Here is a 26,316-nt window from a genome sequence, read left to right as displayed (position 1 = left end):
GCACATCTGGAAATGGTTATCGGCTCAATCATGACAAAACAACCCACAGCATTTTTCTGAGGAGAGGGATGGAAAGATACTCTTTTCATTTCACTTACTTGGTGGAGTCAGACTCGCTGATGAAAGTCAACAAAAGGCCACAGGTTCTCAGCCAATGGTGCTTTGTTACACCAGAGCCTTAAACAGCTGAATCACCACATTCAAAAAGAGCTGACGAATAACACAAATCACGAGGCAGGCAGATAGGAGTGTTTATTTCTAACTAAAAATGTAACAATTACCGTATTGTAATAAAAACAAAGTGCTGTGAAAAGGAAACAATTCTGTTAATGATGAAAAATAATTAATGTTCTTGTTGGCCTTTTGCATGGGAGTAGTTTTTATATCTGTTCATCATCTCTTCTTTTTTCAGTGTGTGGAGCATGAGGAGGGCAGATGTCAGTTCATAAATATAACTTTCCACTTCAGAAAATCATCTCTCTTCACAAAAGACTACAAATTGAAAGCATATGACTGGTGTGTGTGCGTGTGCGTGTGTCCCAAGCCTGATCTGGTACCCTGAGCCATAGAGCTCCACAACTATTAACATGTTAGTGAATCACACTCTTGTTCTGGGTGACATGTACCTTCATCACCACCAGAACACACACACAGTTTTCTTGGAGTATACGTGAGATATCTGCTGTGATTCTAAAGCTTAAGTGGTCATTTCAAGAAATAGACAGAGCCACACTGACACTGTGGTAAGTGCCTTGAGATAATCTATGTTTTGATTTGGCGCTATACAAATAAAGTTGAATTGAATTGATTTCAGTATCTCCGTGTGTTCTTCTGGATTTAAACAGTTCCTGTTTGCTTGTTTTCTGGATTCAAAGTTGGATTTGCAATTTTTATTTACAATGAAATGTACGTGTTGCTACATAAAGATCTTCATTTATTTGTTCCAGGTAAAGGTACAGTGCTCTCTTAGCCACTGTTCACAGTTCACACATTCATTAGACACAACACACAATGATCGCACGCATCTGCATGTGGTAATTTTATTTACAAATGGTAAAAAAGAAACCATAAAAATATATCTTGCTTTCACATATATATATATTTATATACATTTCAATGTATTTCTATAAACTATGTAGACAGGACAAATCTCATGTACAGCTGAGGCGACTGCACTATAGTGGCTAACCTTGAGATCTTTGATACAAGGCAGGACCTCTGAACACAACTATGAACAAACTTCACACAGACTCAGTTCTAAAGCTCCACAGAAGCTTAATCAGAGGTGATCTGGTTTCATCTTGGCAATTCTTCAATTCCTATTGGAATCAGTTGTTGTATTTCCTGATCTTATAAGTATTTGGGCCACTGTTAGGGAAAAGGAAATCTGACATTTCAAGAATAAAATCAGGATATTATGTAGGAAAAAGTCATAGACTTGAGAAAAAGTCTATGACACATAAAACTCACAACATTACGAGTATGTTACTAAGAGGCTCAGTCATAATTTTCAGATTATTATCCTCAAACCCCATGAGGTAAATTTGTGACTTGTATGAATAAAATAGAAATGACGACAAAAAGTCATAACATGAGAAAGAAAGGTTATATTCTGAGAATAAGAGTCACATTTCAAAAAGGTCATCAGGCTTTATTTGAATGATCTTGATCTCATTGTTCAAGTGCATTTAGGACGTACATCCCCTTTTAACTTGTGCCATTTGCCGTATGTAACGATTGTCACATTATATAATTGATTTTATATAATTTTACTGTCCTAAACTCTATGATTTAATCAATTGTTTAAATATGAAACTCCTAACTTCAAATCCTTTGCATCCCTCATGTGACAAGTTAAAACTGCTAGACTGCTAATGACTGAGATATTAATAGGTAGCACTGACAGAAGCATCTCGTAACATTACCACTAATTTATGAAATACTGTAAATCTTTTCTCATGTCATCATGACTTTCATCAACATTAAATGTTTTCTTATACATTTAGAACTTATGTCTTGAACTATGTAAACATTTATTGAACTTCATTCTTATAATATTATAACTATTTTGTCAAAATTATAATTTTTCTTGAAATCTCAGACTTTCTTTCGACTAGCAGCCCAATATTCTGTTATAAGATCTGGCTCAGACTGAGGTGTGAGGTGCATTTAGTTCACCATGAACAACAGGTCATTCGGTCGTGGGCTGGACGATTCCAAACCCGCTCAAGGTGTTAGCACTGTGTGTGAGAGCAGGAGGAGTAGAGGTACAGTAAGATGAAGCAGTCGATCAGAAGGATGGTGTAGAAACACCTCTGTGTGTGCAAACTTCGACCCCTCTGAAAGCGAGTCAGCAACACAGCCAGCAGTAAAAAGAAGGTGGCCGTGTTCAGAAGGAGGAAGAGTCTTATGTAAGAGGCTGTGCTGGTGAAACCTTCACTCCCTGCTGTGCCCACCATGTGAACCTCTTTGAATTTGCGGCCCTTGACAAAGCCACCTTTTCTATTTTTGCGACTGTCTGTATAATCCATAAAGGCCCGGGAGTCTGCGTCCCCCTCTTCTGGACTGTCCTCATACGTACGCTTTGAGGTTTTCTGTCTCTCCTTTTTCTCATTCACTTCAATCTGTGCAAAAATGTCAGGGAGACTCTCAGAAAGCTTCTCCCCAAGGTTGACTTTCTTCCCCCCTTTACCCTTGCCCTGCTTCTTGGACATAGCAAACATCTTCTCAATGACCTCCTCTGTCTTCTTTTTGTCAGAGAACTGCAGGAGGCGCTCTGCAGTCTTTCTGAAGCTGTTAGTGTTCAGAACCCGTCCGAGGATGTGTCTCTCCATCTGCTGAAAAACAGGCTTGACGTGCTGGAGGTTGTCCTCCATCACGTTGACGTACTCCTCTACTTCCTCTGGCGAGCTGTCATCCGCAACTGCGGCCTTCTCGAATACGATTTTCTTGTTGTTCAGCAGCACCATGGAGAACAGAGGCTTGCTGGTGACCTCTCCAGTAAGCAGGTAGATGGTGTAAGTGTGATCCTTGGTGGCCAGGTAAATATCCACTCTCTGGTCATCACCACGCAGGCTGAAGCTCTGTATGTCCACCCCCGGTCCAAAAAAAATGTAGGCCACCCTTGTGTAAGGGTACCTTAATGGCATTGTGATGTTCACATAGTTAGAACCATTATATGGGTACCCTCGAGGGTAATTCCAGTAACCTATCACTCCTTTGTTACTGTAGCCAGTGTCGTCCATCCAGAACATCTTATACTTGTCCTCACCATGTGACACAAATGCTCCATGAACACCATCTACCTTTGTGCCCTGGAATGGCAGATCGGTGTTGTGAAAGAAGGCACTCATGGCCCTGGTTGGGCTGTCAGGATCCAGGTGGATGTGGTCCACGAGGAGGAGGAGCTGTGGGTGAAGAAGGAGAAGGTTCCTCTGAAAGTTTCTGATCTTTAGCTCAGAATTATACGCAGAACGTCCCTCACCTCGGATGAAGACCATTCCCTGTCTCTCCATAGCAGCTTCGACTCTGCCCTGGGTATCAGCCGCCAGCCCCACTTTGTACTTCAACCACTTAGAGTCACAGGTCTCTGTAACCTGTCCAGCCCACGGCTTAAAGCAACTCCCTGAGACCGCCGAGCCAAACAACACCGCATTGTTTAACAAAGTGTACTTGGGTCCATATAGTGCCTCAGTTATAAATGGGAAACCATTGGGTGCGAAGGTGAAAGTGTTCTGATCTGGGTGCTCGTGGCCAGCGTTAAAGTTCCTCCACCCTTTGATCCACTCTTTGTACTTGTTCCTGTGAACAATGTCAAAGATGGCGCGTCCTCCCAGCTTCCCTGACTTGAAGGAGACAAAGGTGTTGTTGGTGTCTGCAGGTAAAGCACTGCCATATGTGACCACACCCCAGTCCTCAAAGTAGTGGAGTTGGGATGTTCCAAAATCTGACGGGGGCTTGGAGATCAGGCTCGGGTCATACCTGCAGAATACAACAAGATAAACAATATAATACTTGCACAATAGAATAGAAAGCAAAATGCACTGACAGGCATTTTAATCATTGAGGGTATTCTAGATGTCAGGTTGTGAAAACACGTTTGCCTCAACTACCAATGCCTTGGAAACAAGTAGTTGATTGATGAGAACTTTGATAATCAGTTTTTCACATAATCCATTTATCAAGGACACATGTCAAACATTGAAAGTTTCAAATGTGAGCTTTACAGTGTTTTATATCATAGTACACCGAATTACTATTAGTTTGGAACTGATGGTCACAGAAAACATTTGAAGCTACCATCTTGGGAGATAATGATGGCTATATGTTGTCAGAATGCTTTAAATAAGCATGTACCTATGGGGTGTTGTCACCACATTTAAAGACAAAGTAGGTGCGAACTGTCCCTCAAAGGCATTCATAGTGTTTTTCATAGCTCCCGGACATTTGCCCATTATTTCCAGGTTAGTTGTCTATCAAACTCTTACCAAAGTGATTACGGTAACTATGTGATTGTATATATATGATTAAAGCATGGATTTAGAAGCTAATTCTATCTGATGATTGAGGGAACTATCAAGGAAGAAGTCAGCATAAGCTTTATAATTACTCAAACTGGAATGGTACTAAGAAGAGCGCATACCTCCACCATGGCCAAACAATCCTACACTTCTATCCAGCTCTTATAATAGAAAAATAAAAAGCAAAAAGTAGCGGTCTGGAAACAAGTCATACAAAGTCATAGAAAACAGTTTTCACGAGAACTCTTATCTGGGACCGTTCTTATGTAAGAACAGCATCTATGCATACTCATACGCAAACTTGACTACAACTTGACTACATGCTTGTGTAAAAAAATCCGTGGTTTCTTCAATTCTAAAGTTGTAAAATTACCACAATATTTTAGAATTTATAATATTTTGCTGGTTTGTGGTTATTTGTAGTTAAGAATGAATCTCAAGACTGAAACATGTCAATTAAAAAGACAGAGACGTTTCAGTGCATAGTTATTATTGCAAATTTGTAATATTTACTTAACTGTCTCAGAGATTTTAAACACGTGGACATGTTGAAGAGGAGAACAGTTATTCACAAAAATAGTCGCCCATCTTTAGGTTTTACACACTTTAGGTGTTTGCATATTAAATGTGTCACTACAGCTTTTATTTAAAATATTCTGTCCAATTGTCACAGATATTCTGAAAAATGAGCTGACGTTCTGATTCAGAGACGGCAGATGACCCAGGAGACGGCGCCCAGGTGTGTGTCCAGATTAGAGTTAGGCTCGGGGCACATTTTTCTCTCTGAACCCGTCCGAGCAGAAAAAAACATGTGCAGTGTAAATAAATCAGCCAAGCCAACGTGACCGACCCCAAAATAATTTCGAAATTTTTGTCGGGACCCGGCAGGCTCAGGTCTGGTATCTACAAATAATCAACGGAGGATTCACCAGCAGTGCTGTGTTTCCAATGATGCGCTGCTTCCCCCTCCTCTTCAGCGTTTGACAATATTTCATTATTATTTATTATTTTTTGAATCCATTAACTGTGGGACTTTCTTAGCTTTCACTGAATGTTTAACTGCATCCCATGAATACTTTTTTGTGTTCTTTCATTTTTTTACAGTTTGACTCTGGTGTGCCACCATCTTTAGATTTTCGTTTCGGAATTCTGGACTTTTCTTTTCAGTTCCTTGATTTCTGTGTGTGCACACGGACCTGCAGTCTTCACCCTAAGAAAACGTAATGAACTTTCTTGAGTGCAAATATATATATTTTTTAGAAAATATTGGTGAACGAGGCCCATAGATCACAACATAAATATGTCCGATTTTTTTCAATCCAGAGATCCAGACATCATTTCCTCAGAGTTCTGAAAAAAGTCCTGTCTCAAAATGTTACAGAAAAACCAATAAAAAAATTCCATGATCTGCCTTTGATAAAAGTTGTACATAAGATGTAAGAAATATCCCAGTGTTAAATTAGATTCAGCAGCTCACCAGATGAACTCTGTGTGGAGAGTACACCACCGCTGGCCCTTTCCAGCCTGCCCTGGCCCTTCCATCACCCTGTTTTGATGAATCACATCTGCCAGCCAGTTTCCACTGCCATTACGCAACACATAGCGATCCAAGAAGACCAGCTGGCTTTCCGGCCCGTAGAACCAGTTGTAGTTGGAATCTGCAATGGCTACAGTCCGCTGAAATCCTGGATGAAATGATGAATACACAGTGTCAGTGGTGGCTGGTCATAGTGGCGTCATAAAGAAATGACATAATATTGTAAATCAAATGAAGATGTAAAGACTCATTCATGAGTCTGCAGTGACAACAATGCATATGCAGAGATAATTACCAATATGTGGACACACAAAGCCGTTGCATATCAACTAACATTCCATGTCTATCACTGCCCTTCAGTAATGCTATAGCACTGTGACCATTTAATTTCTGTCATCTGTATCACATACACACAGGCAGGGAGAGGAGAGCTATCATCCAGCTGCCACAACTGTTTCTAAAGCCAATGTGCTACAGGGAGAACAAATTAATTTGTCCCAAGAAAACTGTGCTTTTTCAGATATTAGCAATATCCTAATTACCATTTGCTTTCTGTCAACTGTACACAAACACATAACCGGGGAACACACACACAGTCAGTGAGGGGACAGCAATCGTCTGCTGCTGAGGGGGCAGTTGAGGATAATCTGGCCTTGTCTTCCTGTCTGCTGGAGGGAGAAAGCTGCCATTGTGGCTCTGGGTCTGGGGCTCTCCTGGCTGGTGTAATTAGAGGTGCTGTCTGAGTGCAGCAGTGCCATTCAAACACAATACAGAAAGTGTTGCTGGGGGGGTTGTAAAATGTCCGAGCCTGACCTCGGGGGCCCCCTCCTCTGCTGCTGCCCTCCTTCTGACCTTCAGATGAAACTTCCGGGACACCACAGGTCCCTGGAGGTCTCAGCTCAGCTTTGAAACTACATCCAGGGAGGTAGGAGCTACATGCATGCATACCCCATATCAACTGAGAGGAGAGGCTGCTCTCCGATGAGGCAGTCTATGGTCATTTTCATTTCTAATCGAATCTATACAACTTTTGGCATACAGGCTATAGCAGGATGTGTCCGTCATTCACAGCTAAGTAACTACTTATTCCCCGGTTGTTGACTTAGGTGAAAAGTGTATCAGATGCATTTCTCAGGCGTTTAGCAGAGTAAACAGCAGTTGATGTGACAGTTACCGGGCAGGATAGTCCTGTAGAGGAAGGCAAAGTGTTTGAGAAGCCACGGGTGGTCGAAGTGGCTGATGGCAAAGTGGCGCTGCACCAGGAACATATACTGGAACAGAGAGCGGGTGGTGTAAGTCCCATAGGCCACGCCTTCATACAGGGAGCCATCCGTCACATCCTGCAGGAGGACCATGGACTTCTCCATGATGGACAGGACCTGCTTGGTCCACAGGTAGGCCTCCTGAAGGTAACCTGCAACACAGGGAGTAGAGATGGTGTCACAAGTGGAATACAGTCAGAGATACCTAGTCCCGCCATTGTTATTGTTATTTAAATTGACTGGTATAACCGTATTGAATTCTATTCTAGATTTTTGGATTCAACTTGGGGGTGGCAGGATGTTGCAGCGATTAGCACTGTCGCCTCACAACAAAAAGGTTCTGGGTTCAAAGCTGCCAGCAGATCTGGGCCTTTCTGTGCAGAGTTCCACCCTTCTCGACCTTCCTCAACAGTCCAGAGACATGCAGGTTAGATGAATGTGTAAATGTGAGCATCAGTGGTTGTTTGTGTCTGTATGTCAGCAATGGGATTTTCTTCTGTGTTAAAGCTGTTGTACACAAAAATATAAACACTTGTGCTTCCGCTTCCATTTTTCATGAATTGTAATTTCCTCTATGCAAAGAAATCGCTACTTTCTCATCCATTTTGTTTTCAAATTTGTTGAAACCTGTGTTAGTGAGCACCTCACCACTGCCAAGATAATCCGTCCACTTGACAGGTGTGACATATCAAAAGATGCTCATTATAAAGCAGGATTATTGCACAGACGTGCCTTAGACTGGGCACAGAAAAAGTCACCTTAAAATGTGCAGTTTACCTAGGCACTGAACTACCGTTTCACATAAAAGGTATTTTGGACATTGAAAAGACGTTGGAGGTGGAAGTGAAATGAACACTCAGTTCATGGACAACAGTTCTGGTGGACATTCCTGCAGTTAGCATTTCAAATCACACTCCCTCAAGACGTGTGGTAGATGTGGCATTGTGTTGCATGAAAGAACTGCACATTTTAGAGTTGCCTTTTATTGTGACCCCCATTCTTCTCCGCTCAGATGTCGGCCCACATTGAGTCTGGTCCTGCAAGAGGTTTTTTCCAGTTAATGAAGGAGTTTTTTCTCTCCTCAGTTGCCTGCTTGTTGTAGAAACTGTTTGGTTGTAAGGTCTCGACCTTACTTTGTAAAGTGCCTTGAGAAAACATCTGTTGTTATTTGCAGCTATACAAATACAATTTAAATTCAAACACTGAACATATTAAGCATTAAGTTTCAGTTCCCCTTTTCACTCACAACTGCATTTAAACACTAAAGTGTCGATTTGCATTGATTTACACAGGAAAGTGAAAAATAAGAGCATTTCTTGAAGGAAGTGCATTGTGATTACTGCCAGTAGTTTCTGCTCAAATCATATTGTAAATAAATATAAAGAAATGACTATGTTCAAATACATGAATTCGCCTGCATTCCATTGTTTTAAAAGTCACATGCTTAAAGTGCAACGACAGCATATTCCTAACAAATCTGTCACATTCGCACATACAACTCTCACAAATAATAATATTAAAATCTGGTCCACACAGACCTTTGGTTTCCCATTTATCACAGACGCACTATATGGACCCGGCTACACTTTGTTGAACAAAGTAGTGCTGCTTGGCCTGGAAGTGGTTAAAGTACAAGGTGTGGTGGGCGGCTGATGTCCAGGGCAGAGTCGAAGCTGCTATGGAGACACAGGGAATCATCCTCAACTGAGGCGAGGGACTTTGGATGAAATTGGGTTTGAATTTTGTCAGGGCTCATTCGGGCCTTGTGCAGGGTGGAAATGACAAATGTTTCAAAAGTGTCAGATCATCAGATTTGGTGGTAACTGCACCAAGTCAGTCATAGAGGTGTGAGTTAATCAGTCCAGCTCTAATCAATGAGACAATGTTTTTCATGTGAGTCCTGCACCAGGTCGGGTACTGGCAGGTACTTCCGCTCAAATAACTGTCACATCGAAATGGATCACATGAAGATAAAAAATAGCCAGTGGTGAATATGTTGTCAGTGGCTTTACTGCTTGCAACAAGCTCCTGGACACAATGTCACTGAGGAAACACATAGACAGTGGCAGGACCACAGGTTCTCTGACAATTGACAGATACTTTTCCAAGATTCAAAGATCCAGGTGGGTCCGGATTTGATTTGGAGATCATTACTGGTAATGGGTCGGGTCTGCAAAAATGAACCCGTGCAGGACACTGATCTGTACAGCAAAATTACTTCAGGAATGGGCCCAAGTAGTAAGAGATGAGGTGATAAGCTGGACTCTATCAATATCTAAAGCTTTTAATCTTGCATCTACAAGCTATGGTAGGAGTCAAGAGCAAAAGCTGAGGTTAGCCACTAGCTACCTGGTGGTGCTAGTTATCTCACTTTGGATCAGAGAAGCTGAAATCCAGGGTGAACATACTTCCCAAATTTGACTCCTGTTACAAGTAGTAGTTATCCTCTTTGGAAGCAGGGGCATTAAAAGTGCTTGAATTAAATTAATGAAAAATACTGTATGTTCACAGCAGGACATAAAGTGAACAGGGCCTCGTGTTATTCAGTCTGAGTGGTTTATGTGTTATGTCACAAATGGAATTAATGGAAAACAGCACTACAGCAAACAAAGTCTTCTCAGTCAGTTACCTAAAGAAACCTTCCACACGCAACATTTAGCTGTGGTCATGGAAAGCATGACACCACGGTGGGACACTACACTATGTATATTCTCTCCCACACACACACACACACACACACACACACACACATGCACACATACACACACGCAGCATTTACTGTGAGAACAAGCGACTATATAAACACACCAGCCACAACTCTTTGAGGAATCCCAGGGGGTACTGGCAGTAACCGGCTGGGTGGGTGCGGGTGCAGGTCCGCCCAGTGGAGCCGTCCCCCAGACGTGTTTGGTTTAGGCTTGGGGACCGCTTGGCCTACACAGAGCAGGTATTTACCATCAAACAGGAACTCTTGCCATGCACAAAGACCACATTTACACAAACAGAGCTTGACGGGCACTCATGCAGTGCAGGGCCACACTTCAGTGCAACAGAGGCGCAGAGAGATGCCCCAGTTACTTTCCTCAAGTTAAGACATAATATGGACAAGTTCAGTGCCTGTTCTAAACTTCTCTGTTTGGAATGTATTGTTTGTTTGGCCTGTGGTTACACTGCTTGCAGTTTTCTTTCTGAAACTGTAAAGGTGACCTGCGGTAATTGAGCCGCAGAAAGTAAAGATTTACTGCAGGACCCTGAAGCCGCACAACCGCTGCCGCACAAAGAGCTGTTCACCTGTTTATTCAAAGTTCGGTGAAGCTCGACTCAGTACGTAGAACCCTGGACTGCAGAATCAGTTGTTGTTGCCGTTGTCGTAACCGTGCTGTTGAAATCCTGGAAAACGTCCATTCTGTTGAGGAGTCCCAGCCGCTGCTGCTACACATACAGTTCTTGCCTATTCAAAGTTTATTAATACTAAACGTATCCCATGGCCAAATCATACCGAATTTCCCACTGCACTTCGTTGGGCCCTTAAATAACTAGATAGAGAGATTTCTGGAATTATTAGATAGATTATTATTCACTAATACTAACAAACAGCAGTGTCAAGGAAGCAATTTCAAGCCATTCTATTGGTCACATAACAATCATTACATTATTTGCTCAGCTTTCAACTCTGATTTGGTCTTCTCCAAGTCCAAAGAAAAATTGCTTGCCTGCTAATGCTAGCTAGTCTCTATATGTGTCTGTGTGCTGGTTTGAGTTAAGTGACAATGACCTAATGACAAAAACAATGTTTAACTGAGAGTGCATGGTGTCATTCTTCTAACAAACAGGAAATCATGTATTTTCCAAAGCATCTCCAGAGGAGTTTCAGTGTTGGCAGAAGACAGAAGAGGAACTGAGCAGTCAGCATGAATAATGACAGAAACCATGATGGAACAGAGAAGATATGCAGAAAGTAATGAAGCTTAAATGTCATTGACTGAGCACTAACATGAAACACTGCTCATCAGTAAGTACCACCACCAAGCATCAATCAATCAATCAATCATCAAGTTATATTTGTATAGCCCATATTCTCAAATCTCACTCTGTCTCATAGGGCTTAACAATGTGCAACATCCTCTGCTCTTAACCCTCAACAAGAGTAAGGAAAAACTATGAAAAAAACCCTTTAACAGGGTAAATGAACGTAGAAACCTCAGAGAGAGCCACATGTGAGGGATCCCTCTCCCAGGTCAGACAGAAGTGCAATAGATGCCACATGTAACTAACATCAGCAAAATAACAGTATTTACAAAATCGATTAGAAGAAACAGTTAGTAACATAATGGAAAAGTGTGTCAATGTTTAAAGTATTTGTGAATAAGAATATGTCTGCTAGAGATGAAGGGAGCAGCAATGACAGATTAATTGATGAATTATTGTCAGTAATGGTAGAATATGTGAGGAGGCATATTGTATATCAAGCAGTCTTGTTGTAATCATAGTCCACAGTCAGCTGGCAACACAATCACGATCCGCCAAAACGATCACGTGCTCCATGTTAAAGCAATGCAGACATGAGAGTGCTGCATAGCAGAAAATTCAACAATAATGATTACACGGTGTTGAACACGTAAACTAAGACTTAATGTAAAGAGAAGAAAGAGGAACTACAAAAACAATAATCCCTTGTACCTGCATTAAAAGGAAAACTGCACCTATACCAGTCAGACTGCATCATACACATGTACTATACAGTCAAGAATGTATTGTACAGTAGGACCTGGATACCACACTCAAAGATGGTTGTCACCTGAATGAAAATTGCTCTCCTGTTGCATGAGCAAAAACAAGTATTGTAGTTCCTGCTCGGTACACAGATGGATGTCACAAAGATAAAATTGAATAGAAATGGAACAGAAAGAGTTGCAGTTGGAGGTGCCCTGTCAGCAGTTTTACAAAACAGTTAACAGCTATTGGGAAAAACTGTTTTATTTCTATTTTAAATTAGAGGTGAGAAAGAGTCAGTGCTGAAATACGATCTGCCCCAGAGGCTGATAGCTCAGTTTCGAGAGTTTTGACTCCACATACTTTGCTTTAGTTTTGTCACATGACGATCCCCCAGTTCTTCTGGTCTCTTTTTTGCAAGGTTTCACCAAATACACACAAACACACCATCCACCCGACTCTGGAGTACTTGAGGCCCTCTAACTCTTGGAAACACTGCAGGCTCTGTTTTAGTTTGAAAACTCCAGGTTCACTTTTCAGTCTTAAGAGGCAGAAACCGAGACTTTTGGAAACAATGATGCATAGCGACCACATTTGCATTTAAGTCAGAAACTGTCCCACCTTGTTATGAAACCAAAACTAGAACGAGCATCCAACTGTAGAGAAGACAATATACTTCCTGTGTACACCGACACACACACAGGCCCAGTGTACGTGAATGGTCATGTGACACACATTTTCAGATGTGTTAGTATGAATGGAGATGATTTGCAGTAAAGTTCCACACCGTAGATTGTCGGGCTGTCATTTTATATAAAAAATTCGAACATTCAATTTAAACATGGGAGGAAAAGTTTGTATTCGAAATGTCATGCAAGATTGTAATTCAAAATATACAGTCTAGAAGCACATCAGACTGTCTTAGTAATTAACCTCATGATATAATTGTATGAATTCTATGTCATGTCAAATTCATTCAAACTTAATTTTGGGAAAAACTGACAAGCCTAATTGACTGTATATAAAGATTGACAACATGACAGTTACCAAAGTGTTTAGTATAGGTCATAAAGTATAGGCCATAAACCCTGACCCCTCCATGTTAGCAGATGGGACATGTGCTGAACAAAAAAAGTACAATATATAAATATGAAAGTACAAATCAAATTACTTTTTAAGATGCTTTCTTTCATTTTAAGCAGTTCACAAAAATGTTTGTAAAGTGTTCATGTTTCTGATAAGTTTCTATTAGTTAATTGATGCTATAACAACAGTATGACTGTGTGTCATGAGTATCTGTATCTGAGATATTTGGGAGTGGGAGGAAGCAGAGACATTTTCATATACAGTAAATGTTCTACACTTCTCACTGCTAAATGTTGTAGAATCACACAACACAAAAAACAGATGTCAGGTCTCATTTTCACTTCTCTCTTTGTGCACAAGCTGCCTCTTGTCTGAGTCTGTTAGTATCATTAATGTCATTTATGTGAGTTATGTATATGGCATTATGGCTTGCAGCACAGCTTTAGATAGTTAGAAATGTACTGATGTAGCATTTGGACACACTTCTGTGCTACTTACTGGAAAAAAAAGCTTGATACAAAAAATATGATTACATCATTTTGCAATGCTACTTCAATGCTACCAGGAGGTGCAGTTTAGTTTTAGTAGTGTCACGTAGCATTGCTGCTCCCCCTGGGAAGCCTGAGACGAGTAAGAACATCAGCTTTGTTGCATTGTGATATTTGATATCTAATATTTAGATATTTTTGAATATAAATAAAAAATTCTCCACTTTCCACATTTCTTAACAGGATGCTAAACTGTTTCATGGCAAGCACTGGGGCCCACAAGTATAACAATAGCAGCTTTTGCATTGCTCTGGCAGATGTAAGAGTGTGGCTGGAAAGTCAGAGGCATGTGACAGACACGTTCATTACAGATGAGCTGTATTTTAAACTGGGCCCTGAGCTGATGCTTCCAGGAGCCAACAAGCAAACACCTGTATCTGGAATGTATGTTTCCTCTGAGCTGCTGCTGCTGCATTCTTGTCTGGTTATCTTAAACGAAGAACCGAACACACATGACAGCACAGGCATCTTTCATTTCAGTGAGGGGCAGACCATGTTATTTTTAGGCCACACAATGATGGAAACAACGCCTTGTGACGGACATCCAACAAAGAACGAGCAGAAACCAGAATCTGCCCTTCATTTCTGGCAGTTCTTCCATTTGGCTACGAAAACAAACTTCCATTCGTTCGAAGCCACTTTGACGGGAATAATATTGGGAACTTATGTCATCCGTTTGCGCAGGAGACGAATGATGCGTATGATAATGTAATACAGTCAGGCCTCTGCACAGTGTTACTTGTGATGGCTGAGGGAGGCTGCTCAATGAAGCAGCTGAAATAAGAGCTGTTTATTTGATCACTGCAGATACATCATGTGTTAACAATCTATTGAGAAGCTATCGTCTCCCTCCTGCTGGGTGTGAACCTATCATCTCTGCATGTGGTCTCCTGTAAAGCACACATTAACAAATAAAATCTGTCATAAACAAAAGCACCCGGGCAGAATCCGTTCCCCAGGTAACACAGACACTGGTGCAAACACACTTTCCCCTGCTCTCAGGTCAGGCTCTAACTCTCCTGAGTGTTACACAGCTTCATGCCTGTTGTTACCCCGTCCAAAAAAAAGCCTCAAATAAAACCACTGTGACCGCAGCCACTCTCAGAAATCCGTCATTTGGTTCACATCAGCACCGGAGCTTTTGTTGCAGAAATCAAATCCCTGTGAGCAAAACAAGGTGCACAGCGGGAATTCACAACACATATCTTCTCCAAGACCCGGCAGTTTTTTTTTTAAAGGAAAGCTGCTTGTCAAAATCGATGACTTATTCTCTCGGAAAATGGTGAAAATGTTAAAAAAATCTTACAAAGTTAAAGAAAGTGAAAATAAATTCCTTGACCTGCCCTCTGATCTGGGTCCGCACCAACACTTCTTGCCTTCTCCCCTGACCCATAACACATCCTTCGACCAAGTTTAGTGGAAATCTGTTCTTTTGCGTTATGTGTAAATTTGAACAAATGGACAGGGGTGAAAATATAACCTCCTTGGTGGAGAGAGAGAGAGAGAGAGAGAGAGAGAGAGAGAGAGGGAGAGAGAGAGAGGGAGAAGAGAGAGAGGGAGAGAGAATGTGATGAGAGTGTGATGCTTCTTCCATCAACTGATTTGACGAGTGCAGACACGCAAACCACCAACAGACAAGTTTGATTTTCAATTCAATTCAATCTTATTTGTACTGAACAAAATCCTAATATACAGTATCTCAAGGCACTTTACATGTTAACCTGAAAAAGAGACCTTAAAGAAAGGAAAAACCCAACAGATCCCACAATGAGCAAGCACTTCTGTAAATCCCTCATTTTCATTGTTTGCAAGTTCCTCAGATAATTAACATTAAACACACAATATGTAATTTTCTGCCACATCGGGGACCATAAATCAAATCAATGACAAAAGACTTGGTTTTGTCATGAAGTGGTGTGGGATCATATGAATTGTTGTCTTCACCGCTGTTTCAGTCAGTGATCATTAAGAGGATGTTAAAGAGGGTTTTTACCGAGAGCTAACTCATCCACAGAGGTCTCCTCCTCTCTAAAACAGACGCACCATGTAATTAAATCCAGCTAAAACACTGAAGGAAGCATTTTCGTGTTAGAAAGTGGAGTTTCTCTGACACTGTTTGACAAACATAGGATTTTTCTACATTTAAAAATGGCTGGAAACACTTGGGATAATGCGAATTCACAACGCAACACACAGGAAATCTGGTGAAAAGAGAATCATAGGAACAGTATATGTTTTCATTCTTGATACCCATACCTGTGCTTTGGGTGTTGGCCAATACCAAGTACCTCTCTGATACCAGTGTTAAACTAAAGCTGTATGACTGGTGGGACCCAATAGTCAAATGAGGTTAGGAAACGTACCACATAGGTGCATACGTCTTGAGCAGCAGCTCCCTGCTGGAAGTGAATTTCTATTCCCTACTTTCTCTCTCTGTTTCCTGTCAACTCTTCACTATCTCTGTCGAACAAAGTCAAAAATGGCCCAAAAATATATACTTTAAATAGCTGTTTGCCTCACTGTGAGGAGACTGGAATCCTTCTTAGCAATATAAATTGATGCTAACCCAATGACGGGCTGCAAGCATTTAGATTTAAATGGATTAGATCAGATTATATCGGACCAATATCTGATATCAGTATCAGACCTGCATATCGCTAAATAAAAACATGTTTTAAACCCTGCAGCGAGGGCAAGAATGAAACCACATCATAAAGACATGGACCACTAACCTTGTGTCATGTAAACCAGGCTTCCTGTGAGCAGAGCCACACAGTTGGTGGGCTGATGGTTGTGCAGGTACTGGAAGCCCCAGCCTCGGACGTAGGACTTCTCGTACATCAGGCGTGACGCGTTGCCGATCACCTGCAGAAATCGCTCCTGTTGGCCCTTGTTCAAGTACTCATACAGGAAGTCGTAAGCGGTGGCGAACCCGACCAATGAGTGCGCCAAAGGAACTTCATCCCAGGGGGCATCTTTGACCAGCCTGCAACACACAACAACAACACAAGACTGAAGGCAAGACACACACGTGGATCTTGAAAACAGGGCAGCAGGTGTGACATTTTCCCTCTTTAAATAAAACCTAAATGCTATGTCATGAACAAGAAACCCTTCCCTGTGCAGAGCCTTTTAATTACACCTAAACACAGCTGTAAAACACAACTATTCACGTTGAAAGCAAAAATAAAGGTGCTAAGTTGCCTTTTACACCACGAATACAGCTGCAGCAATAAAGAGACGTAGAACGAGACTTGCAAAGTGCAGCATGTGCTGGTTCACACACCAGGATCTGAGAACGCTGACTGTCAGGAGCATTAGTGTCGTAAAAAAGGTGAAAGGTGTTCTCCAATCCTGCTGCTTGATTTAATTGAAGAGAAATGAACTTCAGATGTTGTGTTAAAAGCAAATGCTGTGTTCGCTTAGTGTTTCCCACTGACACATGCGCCAGGATTCAGCTGAAAACCAACAGAGACACAGTCGTGACCTCATCCGCAGTCTAGCCGCCGATCACTGAGTTCTTCCTGTCATCACAAGTTTATGGAAAATGAAACGCGATCTTGTGGTTTACGCGCTACACTGTCAGTTAAATTAGTATCTGCTACAGTGCCTGCTATTAGAAGCTGAGATCTTCACAAGCTTGACAAAGTAATGTAATGATTCGTTTTCTTGGGATTCAAACAACAACAGCTGCCATGAAAATTAAAGAGCAAGTTCCAGTAAACTTCCCATGAATGTGGTCACTTAAAGGCCTCGTCCTGACGTAGCACTCGTCAGCTTCGTTGTTCAGATTCAGGGAGAATGGAAACAATGAACATGAGGGCAAACCGCCTGTCACTGCACACATTTACAACACTGTAATGAATATTACTGCACGCTTTTCTGTTTTATATGTTGTACGGAAATTTCTGTTCAATAACATTGTGGTGATTGCTACAAGATTTGCTACAGTGTTTTCAGAATGTGAGAATGTGCCATGAGACCACTGCTTTGAATTATCTTCATTGGACCGTACTGGATGTAAAGATGGACGACATGTCTCCGCTTCTTCCAACTGTACAAAAATGAAGCCAAGATATCTTATATGTATACAAGCACGGCCATCTTGTGCTGGTGATGTCATTTGGTGTCAGAGCCTGTGCGGTAGTGATCGCGGAGTGGAGCTGTGACATCGAGTTCCCATCAGTAAACCTGACCGTCCAATCAAGAGTCAATCTCAGCTGTCAATCATGACGTCCCAGCCAATTACCTAATTTGAACTAAACGTATCAGAATCACAAACACTTGAACATACATCAGTGTAAACTGACAGAAAACACTTCCGATCCACATTTTGCCGATTTATATTGGTCCATGTCCCACTTGCTAACATGCAGGAGGTAGAGTTTAGTATATATATACTGCAGGCAGCCACCAGGGGGCAATACAAAAGATTTGGCTTCACTTGTGGGATCCGTCATGTCGTCCATCTTTATATACAGTCTATGATATGAACAGGTGTGGATTACGATTGGATTAAGTTTCTTCCCTGCTAAATTTACAGTTCTTGCTTTTGATGCGATAGTGATATTTATATAATTTATTCTATGGCTTAATGTTATAGAGTTTTGGAATACTGTAACTATTAGTCAATATATTGCAAATGTATTTTCTTTGGTGACACCTTCGCTTGTTGTCAGAGTGGTTTGGTGATATATATGGAAAAAAGGTTTTCTGCCTCATCTGTGGGCTGGATTCCAACTCTTCATGCAGCTCTCATCAAGTCTGCTTGTCATGTGGAAGACGTGTGCCTTGATTCCTAGAATCCAAGATTTTTATCTACTAAAAAACTTCACTTGACATGAACAGCATGACAGGGGTGGTGCATACCATGCGCACATTGTATATATTGCCTTGAGGCAATATTAATCTCTATAAGTGTATGTGAATATACAAACTCTGTAGATGTTTTGGGTCCTTGAGTTACTGTTTCTCTAGTGAGACCAATCATGTTTGAGCAGGCTTTGGTTGCCCGCAGGTAAACAGTTATTCTGGAGAGAAAAAGAAGCGGAACACATGCTCCTGCTTTTTAATTTATCAGTATTCACATGCAGATAACCATTAATAAAGATTGATCAAATGTCGTCTGGACCTAAAACACGTCCAAAAAGATGTGTCCCAACCTGTTTACTCTGGTTAAAAGCCTGGCAGCTGAGTTCTGTACTGTCTGAAGACGCTCTACAGATTTACCACTAGTGCAAGTAAAGCAGGTCAAATTGTTTCTCTGTCCCTTAACATCGGAGGAATTCTACCAATGTTCCTTATTTGATAAAAACATGTTTGTGCAACAGTGACATGCTGTTCAAAATTTGTATATGAGAAATATGGTCATAACTATTTTTCAGCTTATAGAAGCTTTAGGTCGTGTCTACAGTTCTACGGGATTCAGACAAACCTGACAAAAATGCATTTCTGAACAATGCATGACGTCACTGCCCGTGTTTCCCATTACCTACACTGTGGCAGCCCGCTGGCAGTGCTGGCATGCTGTGTAAACAGAGCCCTGGAAGCCTGTTGGGACAGATGCCTCCCTTCATTTCTCCACATGATTCACATCTGAACTACTGCTCGGCTGTCTGTGAAAAAGTGATTCCACCAAATAAACCCTGCAGCAACATGTATTCACGAATGAGTTTTTCCTCCTCATCACCATCGCCAGACTCTGTTCTGCACAAATGGACGAACAATTGTGCTGCAGAGCTGAATAGATTGATTTCATTTCATTTAAATGAGTGAATTGTTATGACATTTTGTGACAAGCTTCTCCAATGACTCTTACAAGCGATCAAACACATGATAGAGTATATCAGTGATATTTGAGCAGATTCACACATCTGATGTTGGTGATATGTTGTATGTTTACTCTTGTTAATTGCAGCTCAAACATACTACAAGCAATTTTCAACTGGTAACGAAACGGCCTCATTTAATATTGCTGCCTCTCTGTGACCTACAGCAAAGGAGACAATCAGCTAGAAAGTTGGCTTTTTCTAGACTATTCTCTAAGTCGATTTAAGGCAGTCAGGTTGGAAAAGCCTAAGTTTACATTTCCGCCTGCAAACTTTCACAATGAGTAGTAGATTTCTCTTTTGACATTGCATTTTGTAGTAATGGCTGATGCTGGGGCAGGATCAGCAAAATGAAAAAGAGGAGAAAGGACAGAAGAACAATGAAAAGCTAAAAAAGCTAGTGATAAAGTACGAACTAAAAGGTGAACAATTTAGAGAATTACATGATCATAAAGGATTCGAAACCGATCCTGAATTGGTTTTCTTCCTCCCTAACAGGAATGTCTTATGTGAAATAATTCACAATTATCTTGTGAATTGCAAGATTATTCCCTCATCGCCATGCATCCTTACAAACAGCTGAGTGTCGTTTTTCGCTCCTTCTATAACAAATGCATGTGCAGACCCAGGTTTCTAAGACAGGAGACGGTGGAAACACGACCTCTTCTGCACACAGCGGCGCCAAAATCAACCAAAATCAAAAGTTCTTTAAATTGCAGTTTACCAATATAACAAAAAGAACAAAATTACAGCCAAATTATGCAGACGAACACACAACTTCACTTATGTGAGTTTGCAGACTGTGTAAAAAAAAAAGGTGCAGGCACCACTCCACCACAAAGTAGAAGTAGCCCATTGGAACATGGTTAGTGGAGTTGCTGCAGACATAATTGAAGGGTGTGAAGACCACAGCTGACTGATTCCTGTAGCGGCTGTGCAGAGGCCCTCAGAGGCTCAGTGACCATAATAAAAGTGCGGCCGAGGAGAAAACTCAGTGTGTTCACGAGACGTGAAAACACATGCTCGGTGGCTTCTCCTCTCTGCGCTGTGGCACACACACTGATTCTGTGAGAAATGTATAATACCGCATTATGAGCCCGCCTGGAAAATCCCCTTCCCTCTGTTCAGTGGCTGGAGGGAGCACAGCAGCCGCACAGCAAAAAGAAAAGGATTAAGCTGCTCGCTCTCCAAATGAAGGAGGGGGGGTATGGAACTTAAATACAGTGAATGAAATGAAAACCAACTAACTGACACGGAGCTGATTGATTCTTACAAAAACTCCAATAACATCAACTACAAACGAAAACTTGTATTCAAGAATTATGAAGATTTTTGTGATAACTTGATTAAAAAACACAAGTCACAAGTGACAAGGTCAACGGAGAATCCTACAAAGTCAAGGAGATCTGTAAAGTCAGTGAAGTGACTCAGTAATGTGTAGCTGTATCGATGTGAATAAGCTGATAGTCATACCAGCCTAAGACAAGCTTCAGCAGCAGAGGTGTGCTTTTCAAATTTTTTTAATTCAACTTTTCATTTTTGAAGAGGAAGATGTGCTGTTTTAAATTTTTTTTAAACAAGGATATTTGCACCCAAAGAAATTATGCAATAAGTGAATATGAAGGTATTTGATGAGACGTGTCACATTCTCCCACTTTAGGATTCATTCTGTATCTATAGTTTCTGCTGATCAACTTAGAGGATGGAATGGATGGAATGTATTAATCACTTTTTATTACCAATGTGTGAACATATTGAAGCATAAAAACAGCATTTGGGCTGATATGTAAAGGACTTGGGACGTGAAAGGAGGATAGAAACGGATATCAACATACCAGCCATTCAAATCCTCAACACTCTAACCTAAGAACAGAGATGCAAAAAAAAGTTTGTATGTAGTTAGTAATCAGTCAAATTACCAACAACAGCAGCAGGGCGAGTGATTCGTGTAGAGCCCTTCCTTTGTTTCAGGATATCAGAACTATAATAGCAGTGTTACTGTGGTAACCTCACTGACACGATGCCTGTCAGTCACGTTTAGCTTCGTCATGTCACTATTTTGGCCGATTTAGCAGGATTCTGAGTGTAGTTCACTTGTAACAGCCACCGCTGACATGATATCTAATCAATATTTAGGTAAAGCATCAGTATCACATGAGGATCAGAGTCAGTATCTACAAATGTTTAAGGGTTTGAACACTTGATCAACGCATCTCTACTTTAATAATGTTGCTGTTTGGTATCTTTTTGTGATTGGATGAATTTTGTCTCGACATGACTGGACCCTCTACTTTTGTACATATTTCCAAAATCGTAAATGGAAGTATTACTGAGAAAGTTGGGTCACCGGGAGTAGCAGCTGTGTGCAAATTCTCTTTATGTTTATGTGAATGTATGTAAATGAACTGTCGGAGGTTACCATGGATACCAACACTGGATGCAAATATTCACCAAGCATCATTTCTGAGACCTTCCCTCTTTTAAAGCTGAGGAGAAGTTGAATGGCTCTAATCCACTTCGCAGCCATTTTGCACCTGCCAGACAGAACTAGTGTTCATTGAGCTCAATCAAATTGTTCAGGGTATTCAGAAGCTCTGTTGACGGCTGATGCTAACATTAAGTCCAGCCATGGCCCACTCTGAAAAGGCCAGACTTTGGCTGAAGAGATCAAGTCTGCTGACTTGTTGACTTCTCGTGGTATAAATAACGGTTCAGTCTGTTTTTATTGTAAATGGTTCTGACAGATTTTCCTTTTTATACATCAATGTGACAAAGCAGTGTCTGGCTGCTGCTGAGAACTGCCAAGGGTCCCATGCTGGTCTATTCGGTGGCAGTTGATTTTTGGTTAAATGATTCATTGTCACTCTGTGTAGAAATATTTTCACTTTTACTCTATCAATTTAAGCCAATTTAGGAACAAAACTTAGTTTTCTTCTATGTTGTAAAGTTAATTAAAAAAAAGTATTCATAAAAATCAATACATTTAAATTGAACTTAAAGAAATTGACAGAATAAAAGAATAGATATATTTTACATAGAAACACACATTTAAATTTAAACTTTCCCTTATCAAATCAAATCCAGTCTGAACACCTTCAAATCACAGACATGTCAAGATAGTTCAACATGACTGATTGTAAGCGAGCTGCAGGATCCTCGGCTGACAGGAGTAACAATCAAAGCAAAGTGGATTCAGTCCCTGTCTGTTGTTCAGCTCACATCTGAACATTTCATTTCCCTTCATCGGGGGGTACAGGTTCCGCAGACAGCTGCTAAACATATTTCCCGTGCCACAGAATCTTCAGAGTAAAATGCATTTTCACCAGACAGAAACAAGAACACTGGGAATTGGACATGGTAGAAAAGCCTGTGAGGGGGAGGTCTTAGCATCAAAACCTTTGTGATGCACACATGTGGGTGCAAAGGGATATCAGGTAGCATCTGTAAACATTTTTGTCCCTGGGAAAGGAAACAGGAGGCTGGTTCAAATATCTTTTGTAGAAGTTAACACAACCATGGACTCTGGCTCTGTAAACAAAAATGGCTCTTGAATAAGTATTTGGCACAGAATGTATGTCACCAGCTCAGTAAACCGGACAATTATGATTTAGATGAGCTTTTAGGTTTCTATTGTATTAGGTTAGTATTACAGCGTTTCACCTAGGATTGTGTGTGTGTGTGTGAGTGGGGGACTTTCTTTCAATGTGTTTAAATATATGTCTGACATGGTACAAACAACCACCATCCTTTCACCTGTTCACTCTCTGTTCCTCTCTGCTTCACTGTCCGTGTGTCTGTGTGGTGTCAGTGTGTGAGTGGGGGCCTGTGTGTGTGTGTGTATGAGTGTAAACACCGCAGAGGAGAAGAGATGAGGAAGCGACACGACTCAATCAAATACACATAGACAGACCAGCTAAATGTTAGGACTGGTGCACTCTGGAGCTCTGAAATAGATGAAATAATAAAAGACAGTAAATCTACCAACTAGGCTGAGCCGCCATCCTCTCCATGTAGTCCTTGGCCAGGTCGAGGGCCCCGGCCCTGTGGGGGTACAGCAGGCAGAACATGGACAGCACACCCAGGTTGTTCCCGTACACCTCGTTCCAGCGGGCGCTGAACTCCGCGGGGCTCCAGGGTGGCAGGTACTCCTCCGGGCGCTCCAGCATTATTTCCCCAGCCTCACGAATCCTCCTCGCCATGTCCCGATGAGTCCCCGCCGCTGCGTACTGCAGCTCCTCCACATTCCCCCGGTTGAAGTACAGCATGGGATGTCCATCGTAGTTGCCTCCCATGAAGGGGATTCCTTCGCTGGGGTCCCCTTCCGTCGCAGCCACCACCGTCGGGACAAGCAGGGGCCACAGAAGACTTAGGAAGAAGACTGTGGGGGCCCCGCGGGTGTAGGTTGTCATCATCTCATCAGAGGGGAGACTGTGGCATTGCCAAAGGAGCTCAGCTGAGAGGGAGCCGAGGGGGAAGAGAAGGATTTTGAAAAAGTCAGCCAATATTCTGCGCAAAGCTTTTTTTTTTTTTACAAAGCCCGGCATTCCTGGAATAATTAGATACAGCTGTAGTCCTGATGATGCAGGCTTTCCATACTGATGTAGGCCATTATTGAGCACAACAGTTAAACAGTAATAACAGGACTTTCAGATAAAGTAGGACCTTTTGTTGACAAAACATACACATGTTTACGTTTCCTCAAAACTCTTCACCATTTCTAGGAATTCAGTGATAACCTCCTGCCAATAGCCACATGCACGTTACAAATCTGGAGCTTGTCACACCTCTGCACACTGTTACCTTATATTCACCTCCCAGGATTTGTTTCTGAGTAGCTGTTGTGAGACAAGTCCAGCCATGCACACCCAGATGTCCAGACGAGCAGACCCGGAGGTCATAAATGGCCCATTACTGCAGTAACATTACTCTGGTCTGTTGAGCGGCTCCAAACCAAAGTGCTGTGCTTCACAGAAAGACAAGGGCTGGCCCAGCGTCTCTGCTCTGAACATGAGGGTAAATTCCATGACCTTAGTGGAGCCATTGGAAAAGGCCGGGTGGAAAACCATTTGGTAGTCATTCTAACGCCGTCTAGACGGGGGCACGTTCTAATAGGCGCTTGCTGTCCGACGTGTGCATGGAGTTTGTGTTGTGTTTGATGAACAAGGGGAAGCGAAAAATGGTTTTTCCACTGTTGTTAATTCTGAGATCTGACCTTAGGAGGCGTCACATTCCTCTGTGGTGAACATGAGGGTGCCCGGTTAGCTCATCGCCATGTTGAAACCGTCAACACAACTTAGGACTAAATTATCACAGGGAAGCTGTAGCTGTGTCACGAGCCAAGGCCCTTTTATAATTAGACAAATTTAACAAATTTAAATCCAACTGTAAGATAGTTTATCAAATTCAATGGATATTGATGAATCAGTTAATTTATTAGTCATCTAACAGGTAATTAGAAGTAAAAAAAGTGTTTATAATTGATTAACTGTCTTTCTGAGGCAAAAATGCCAAACATGGTGCAGGTTACAGCCTCTCTCTCTGTTTGATGTAATCGTAAATGAAATATCTATAATTTCACCTTGAAATTGGGGCATTTTGATGGTATTTTTCTATTTATTGCGACAATTTATAAACCATGCAACCTGTTAATTCTATGAAAAACAATAAACATAGTATAATATATAATGGAAAAATAATAATAAATATTACTGCTGGTTGCTGCTCTAAAATCATATTTCTCAAAATAAACATTTAAGATGTTTCTGCACTGTCCTGTGGACGGTGCAGAGAAATACTGAGGCACATCCTGAATACATACTCACAATATGAGTATAACACAGAAAATATAGACAAGGGCCGTATCAAGTAATGTTTACTCACATTCTTAAACATTGTTCTACATTTCCAGATTTTTTTGTTAAAAAGAAAGAGGCTGTTTATAAACCCCAGAGTAAGGTATCATGTGTTTGCACCACTGCCAATACCAAAGTCCACATTTACTGATCTAGTTTTGGTGGCCTGAAAGTAGTCACAACATAGTGTGAAAACTTAAAATAAATAAACAAGACATGACCTCAGTTTGTCTCTGTTACTCAGCAACAGAATCACAGAGCTGTGACAGAACTGTACAATCACTGTGAGGGCTCTAATTCTGTCCTTTCAATTTGACATGAATAGCTTTAATTCTTCACTTCCTTATGGCTTATTGGTGTAACATAAATACAGTTGAGTTGTGCTGTCAGTGTAAAAACAATAAGCTAAAGACAGAGCAGATTTCGAGCCAGATGTGCACCTTCCTCTGGGCCTCAACTGCTTCCATGTCTAACTTCCTGTAGGTGCAGAGAGTGAGATGCTTCTCAGATTGACAGTTATATAAGAACAATAATGTCTGACTCGTCCATGTCACTCAGCAGCAGCGCTTTCCCCACCACACTCTGTTATTACCCCTCCTCTCCCCAATAGTTACAGACAACTTCTCCTTCACTTTCCTGAAGAAAGTCTGCAGCTGTTTCCCCCCTCACGTATCGCTCTCCACCGCACGATGGGGTCCGACCCGCCAGCCTCCATTCGAGCCGATCAGTGGATCGATCGGTATTGATCGGTTATCTCAATCTGCGCACACAAAGGTCTCCTTGTGCCGGTGGGACCGCGCAAAGAGCAGCGAAGTGAGGAGACGTTCACGTTACCTGTCACTGATCCGTACTCCCGTCCGCACGGCGCTCATTTCTTCTCTTCACGGCAAGACAGAGAGAGAGAGAGAGAGAGAGAGAGAGAGAGGGGAAGAGAGAGAGAGAGAGAGAGAGGGAAGAGAGAGGAAGAGAG

General features: G+C 41.6%; 1 protein-coding gene across 3 annotated transcripts; it reads right to left on the bottom strand.

Moving 5' to 3' along the window:
* Positions 1-1,026: 1,026 nt before the first annotated feature.
* Positions 1,027-26,316, bottom strand: dse (dermatan sulfate epimerase). 3 transcript variants are annotated; one of them, XM_035143853.2, is made up of 6 exons: positions 26,181-26,316; positions 23,476-23,947; positions 16,399-16,652; positions 7,232-7,471; positions 5,998-6,205; positions 1,027-3,981 (listed from the first exon to the last, which is right to left on the bottom strand). In XM_035143853.2, exons 2-6 carry the CDS (start codon positions 23,904-23,906, stop codon positions 2,235-2,237), a joined length of 2,880 nt encoding a protein of 959 aa, XP_034999744.1. In that variant the 5' UTR covers positions 23,907-23,947; positions 26,181-26,316; the 3' UTR covers positions 1,027-2,234. The 3 variants fall into 3 exon arrangements, with proteins under 3 accessions (XP_034999744.1, XP_034999745.1, XP_034999743.2); XM_035143854.2 differs by having other exon boundaries at positions 24,295-26,303; XM_035143852.2 differs by having other exon boundaries at positions 23,476-26,303.

The sequence above is a fragment of the Hippoglossus stenolepis genome, chromosome 20 (genome assembly GCF_022539355.2).
Source record: "Hippoglossus stenolepis isolate QCI-W04-F060 chromosome 20, HSTE1.2, whole genome shotgun sequence".
NCBI classification, from domain to species: Eukaryota; Metazoa; Chordata; class Actinopteri; order Pleuronectiformes; family Pleuronectidae; genus Hippoglossus; species Hippoglossus stenolepis.
The sequence above is the reverse complement of the archived record's forward strand: the minus strand, read 5'-3'. Positions and strand labels throughout refer to the sequence as shown.

What these genes read in the sequence shown, in the direction of transcription:
- dse (XM_035143852.2), bottom strand. Translation starts at nt 24,038, where the DNA reads ATGCCGGGCTTTGTAAAAAAAAAAAAAGCTTTGCGCAGAATATTGGCT. An exon ending in ATGGCGGCTCAGCCTAGTTG is followed by an intron (nt 16,653 to 23,475) that starts GTAGATTTACTG and finishes TGTGTGTTGCAG; the next exon opens with GCTGGTCAAAGATGCCCCCT. An exon ending in CTACAGGACTATCCTGCCCG is followed by an intron (nt 6,206 to 7,231) that starts GTAACTGTCACA and finishes CATTTCATCCAG; the next exon opens with GATTTCAGCGGACTGTAGCC.